The 6,240-nt window shown below is 35.6% G+C and overlaps 1 protein-coding gene across 1 annotated transcript; it reads left to right on the plus strand.

Moving 5' to 3' along the window:
- The first annotated feature begins 2,537 nt into the window (after window positions 1-2,537).
- On the plus strand, window positions 2,538-3,344 carry LOC125223612 (calmodulin-like protein 3). Its single transcript, XM_048126829.1, has one exon. The coding sequence runs from the start codon at window positions 2,600-2,602 to the stop codon at window positions 3,218-3,220; it is 621 nt and encodes a 206-aa protein (XP_047982786.1). The 5' UTR covers window positions 2,538-2,599; the 3' UTR covers window positions 3,221-3,344.
- Window positions 3,345-6,240: the final 2,896 nt, after the last annotated feature.

Genomic DNA, 6,240 nt, shown 5'->3' on the forward strand with positions numbered 1-6,240 from the left:
TTTCATCTTTCTACCTTTTTCATTTTCTAATTTATTCTCCTTTTACTTAACTCACTTAACACAATTTTTCTTAAATCCCGTGGCGAAAAGAAATATCTCCACTACTATGGAACGGATGGAGTATTATGTTTGTAGTCGACCATTGTTGGGTTACGTTTAGGGGTGGCAAAATGGGTAGCGGGTAATGGATGATTCCCATCTCGACCCGCTACCCGCCGGGTATTGGGTACCCGCTACCCGATGATAACGGGAAACGGGGCGGAATCGGGTAGTGTGTTTTAGAGTTTTGGTGTAGCGGGTATACCCACTACCCGTACGGGTATACCCGTTAGTCCCGATAATACCCGTTGTTATTAGTATTAGCCATATTCCATCTTTTAATACTCCTTCCTATCTATAATAATAGAGGTGTTTCAAATAGTTAAGGTGGAGAAAAAAAAAGTAAATAGTAACATAATAATAGTCATATACGCACTCATTTTGAAAAATTAAAAATAAACAGTTAGAACGAAGTAAGAGAGATAATAATGTAGAGAAGAGTATTTATATTATTATTTTTTCAAAATGAGTGAAGAAAATGAAATGCCTCTATTAAGGCAGAACATTTGGAGTACTTTATATAATCAAAGAGTTATTTTGAAACATTTTTATATTCCAACGAGCATACAATTGAAAACTCACCGGAACTAGCTATAGAGTGTCCCCTCACTTTTATTCTCAATCTATTCAACGTTTACCATTGATATTACTAAAGAAAATTAGAGAACATTGACCGTTATTATGGTTTTCAAATTTTTTATTAGAATTTCGAGTTGGGTACGGGATACCCGACATGGGTATCGGGTAATCCCGGTAACCCGTTTCGCCCCCTAGTTACGTTCATGCTGGGTTCAGTCACTGAAAAATAATATTTCCTGCATCCCAAATAATTTTAATTGTTTTTATTTTCAGGATGCCCTAACTAAGTTACTTAATTTTCATTATAAAACATTTAATCACTTTTATTTTATTCCATCACTTACTTTATTCCTCTATTTTATTTTAATTTCAACAAATTCGTTCAACTTAATCCCATGTAAAAAAGTTTTGCATCAACTTAGTTGGGTTGAAGAGAGTAATAATTATTAATAGGATATTGGCTTTTAATATCATGGAACTTTCAAAAAGATAGGTTTTTCCCACGAACTTTAAATTTGGCAAATAATATCACGAACTTTACCCGAGTTTGTTATTTCGCACTGGCGAACAATTATGGCAAATAATATCATAATACAGGTTTTTTTTTTCTCATAATTTCTCGACAACAACTTCGAGAGCTTCTAGTTCTTCTTCTTTGAGGATAGTTTTTCCTGAAGTACACCCTCCAAAGTTGTTCTTCAATCAATTAATATGACTGGAATTTTTCGTTGGTGAAAAATAATAAACTCAATTAAAATTCGTGATATAATTATTAGGGGCCAATATCCCTTTTAATATTACAATAAGTTTTTATTTTTATTACTTTGTTAGAGTTACTATTATATTTTTATTTCTTACTTTTCTTAGAGTACCTTCCATTATAAGATTTCAAAAATTGAAAAGTTTATACTTTTCAAACACAAACTAAAAAATGAAATAGTTTATATTTTTTAGAGACGAAAGAAGTATCTATGTCAACAGGATGTGAGTAGCGCTGAATTATATACTCCTCTATGTTTCTTGTTAATTGAGACATTTATTTTTGGAGATTAAGAATTGTGTTTAGTAAATGATAAATAAAATGAAAGACATTAAGAAAAATAAAGTACTTACTCCCCCCGTTCCACAGTAATAGAGGCATTTCATTTTCTGCACTTGTTTTGTAAAAATGATTATAAATAATTAAAGTGGAGAGAGAGTAAAGTAAGAAAAAGAATAATGTAGAGAAGAGTCTTATCTAAATATTCTCTCTCTTACTTTACTTTTTCTCCATTTTAACTGTTTTTTATTATTTTTTTAAAACGAATGCGCAAAACGAAATACCTCAAAAATATAAAAATAATTTAATTATATTGAAACTTTCTAAAATAAAAAAATGACTCGTTGTAAGTAACAAACAAAACTTTCAGACATAGTGATCCAAAAGATTAAACGTGTTGGTCAATATTGTAAGTAAAACCAATAACACTAAAACACCTTTAAAGTCTAAAGATAATAGTAGAGCTCATATTTTAAAACGAAATGAACAATTATCATTCATTCCTCACGAAATGCAACATAAATTATCAGTATGATCAACTCTTACCAAACCACGACTTCGAAGTGTCATCCTCCCACCAACCACGCGTTTTTCAACAGCAGGCTCCTTATGTTTCTTTATTTCATTAAATTTAGCTCCGATTTCACCCAAATCTATGTATAATTTCAAATCTGCCCCACCAAAAGCAATTATAACTACGCGTTTTTAGAGTTCAAAATTGAAATACCCAATATTTTATTACTTACTCCACAATTAAAGAATCCAAAACGCGTTATTCCAACATAAAATAATTTCCTCAAAATTCAATATAATTGCAACTCCATTTCAAAAGCCGGGATCTTGTCTCTCGTTTTTCTCTTTCTCATCAACTCCAAATCCACAATGTCAACCTTCTTGTTGAGAATCTCCATTCTCTACAAGCTCTTGTACACATTTTTCCAATACTTGGCACCCAAGAAGTTAAGAACATATCTCCCATTCTCACACACCGAACAACAAAAACATATCAACAACGAGCGTGTTTCTTCCTTTTCATCATCTTCCCGCCCTAGTCGAATGGTGGAAGGCGCGGAGCTGAGCCTCGTCTTCCAGATGTTCGATAGGGACGGGGACGGGCGGATCACCAAGAGCGAGCTGAGCGCCTCGTTGGAGAAGATGGGAATCTTCATCCCGGGCGACGAGCTGGCTCAGATGATCACACGGGTGGACGTCAACGGAGACGGATGCGTCGACATTGACGAGTTCTCCACCTTGTACCAAACCATAATGGACGAGCGCAACGAGGAGGAGGATATGAAGGAGGCGTTTAATGTGTTTGATCAGAACGGTGATGGATTCATCAGCGTTGAGGAGCTGGGCTCGGTGCTGGCGTCGCTCGGGCTCAGGCAAGGGAGGGGCGCGGAGGAATGCGAGAAGATGATCAACAAGGTCGATGCGGATGGAGACGGAAGAGTGGACTTTAATGAGTTCAAGCAGATGATGAATGCAGGAAGATTCAACTAATGCTACTCTCTTCAATTTCAGCAGCCTAGACTGCATTGTATAGGATATGTATATTGATCACTTCACTGAGTCAAAGGGTGCGAAGGGAATGAGGCATTGATCAATGAGAAACCGTTTTCATTCATTCTTGTGTTTTCTGGCCTTATGTTATGTTTTTTGATTTGGTTATGAAATTAATTTAATTAAATGACCATATGTGACTGGTCACAAGTTTAAAGAAATTCGTCCCATTTTAGAAGTCATATTTTACTATTTTTGATTTTCCACTTTAGGAGTCTCGGTTAGAATATTCAACTAAAAGAAAAAGTTACTCTCCCTGTCCCATAATAAGAGTCCTATTCTGTCATTTCGGTCCATTCGACAATAAGAGTCATATTTCACTTTTACTATAAATGGTAAATAGGTTTCACATTCCACCAACTTATTCCACTTACATTTTATTATTAAACTAATATATGTAAGTGAGACTCATACTCCATTAACTTATTCAACCCACTTTTCTTTGCAGTTCTTAAAACCCGTGTCATAACCAAATAGGACTCCTATTGCGGGACATGGGGAATATAAGTGAAATATTAGTGGAATGTAGAGTCCTACCAAATATAGTAAAAATGAAATTAGACATTTATTAGCGGACAGACGAAGAAGGAAAAATGGAACATTTAATGGAGGACGAAGGGAATTCTAATTATGAAATGCACAACGTGACTGTGTTTTGGAAATATAGATGGCGAGCAGATGAAAAAGAAAAAACGGAATATTTAATGACGGACGAAAGGAGTACTTATTATGAAATGCACATAGTGATTGTGTTTGGAAATATAGTTGCGGTGGCTGTGAAGCCTGTGGGGCGGCCCTCTCTGTTGTTGAAGTTCATAATCATATGGAAGGAGAAGAACATCGGTCCCTCCGTCCAACCATAAGCAAGACGTTTATTTTTTGTATTCGTTTTCGAAAAAACGATATAAGATAGTTAAAATGAAGAGAATGTAGAGTAAAATAAGGAATAATGTAGTTAAGAGTCTTCACTGTATTATTCTCTACTTTAACTAATCCTTCATTCGCCATTAGGAGTATCATTTGAGTTGACCAATTTTAAGAAATACTCCATGAAGAAAAGTGGGTGGAAAAAAACTAGTGGAGTGTAGGATTGATTTTATATACAATATTAGTTTTGTAATAAAATGTGAGTGAAATTAGTTATGGGAATGTGAGACCAATTTTTATGTATTAATTTCATAATAAAATATGAGTGAAATGAGTTAGTAGAATATGAGGTCAATCTACTATTTTGTTTTGTTTATTTTTGAATAATATGTCTCATAGATATGATAGTTAGTTTTATACTCCTCTATTGTCCCATATTAATTCATATGCACTCATTATCATGGACCAACAAAGATTTCTTACTTGCTTCTAAGTTTAAATTCACACTTCAATGATTTCATAGATAAATATTACTCTTTTCGTCCTCTATTAATTGTCCACTTTTGCTATTTTAGTCTATCTCCCATATGTTCATTTTCACTTTTTTAACATAAATGGTAAGTAGGTTCCACATTCCCCTAACACATTTCACTCACATTTTATTTTAAAACTAATAATCTCTTTGTCTTATAATAAGAGTCACATTTTGTCATTTCGGTTCGTCCCACAATAAGTGTAATATTTCACTTTTACTATAAATGGTAAGTAGGTCTCACATTCCACTAACTCACTAATGAGGCTCGTTTCATGCATTTGTTCTATCATAAAAGTACATCAAATTCTGTAAACTAACATCCAATTTTGAGCCAGGTGTGTGTGAAATCCGCCATTTTCAGAATATGAAATTGATCCCTCTCCCGCTCTTCGTATGGAGATGAATAAAGCAGCAGCCGAGTACCTCTCATGTTTAAAGATGGAGGAAGATTATTGGAGGCAAAAGGCGGCTGTTAAATGGGTAGCAGAGGGGGAGAGAAATACGAAATTCTTTCAAGGTTGGGTAAAGCAGAGAAGGACTAGAGCAAGAATACATATGATTGAGGATGAGAACAGAACTCTTACAGAAGATGAAGACATTAGAGCTTCGGAAGCTAAATTTTATCAGGAATTGTTATCCTTGGATGTAGGAGAACTGGAGGAGCCAGATCTGAATATCTTAACCACTCTTCCCTCTCATGTGGAGATGGGAGTCCTGGAGTGTATACCTAATGAAGAGGAGGTGAAGAAGACGGTTTTTAACATATGCGTAGATAGTGTTTCGGGTCAGCTTTGTTCTTCCAAGTTTGTTGGGAAACTATTCGCTCAGATGTGGTAGAAGCTGTTGCTGATTTCTTCCATGGTGAGGTGATTCCAAGAGGAATTGCAGCTACAATGCTCGTCTTGATCCCAAAGAAGAAAAATCCTACCAAATGGTCAGAATTCAGACCAATAAGTCTCTGCAACGTGATTAATAAAATTATTTCAAAACTTTTGGCTGCGAGGATGGCGCCTTTACTGCCTTTGATCACGGTTCCGAATCAAAGCGGCTTCATTAAGGGTCGATTGATTAGTGATAATGTACTGCTAGCTAAGGAACTTTTCCATAAAATCTGGAAGGGTGTAACTTCACCTAATATGGTTCTCAAGTTGGATATGTAAAAGGCTTATGATCGGGTGCAATGGCCTTTTCTTCTCAATGTTTTGAAAAGGATGGGTTTCTCTGACAAGTGGATACAACTTATTGACCATTGTATATCGCCTTGTTGGTTTTCTGTGTTGATTAATGGATGCCCAACAGGTTTTTTTAAGTCGACTCGGGGTCTAAGACAAGGTGACCCTATTTCCCCTACTCTGTTCATTCTTGCGGCAGAATATTTGTCAAAGTTGTTGGATCGACTCATTCTTGGAAAGAAAGAAATGATGTATCGCACGGCTAGGTACACCATGGGGGTCTCGCACTTAGCTTATGCGGATGACATTATTGTCTTCTCACAGGCACAGAGATCTGCTGTGTTGAGCATCTCGGATTGTCTTGAGCATTACATGAATGTGTCGGG

Source organism: Salvia hispanica, chromosome 4, assembly GCF_023119035.1.
Source record: "Salvia hispanica cultivar TCC Black 2014 chromosome 4, UniMelb_Shisp_WGS_1.0, whole genome shotgun sequence".
Taxonomy (NCBI): Eukaryota; Viridiplantae; Streptophyta; class Magnoliopsida; order Lamiales; family Lamiaceae; genus Salvia; species Salvia hispanica.

Coding starts and splice junctions, on each gene's coding strand:
- LOC125223612 (XM_048126829.1), top strand. CDS start 2,600: ATGTCAACCTTCTTGTTGAGAATCTCCATTCTCTACAAGCTCTTGTAC.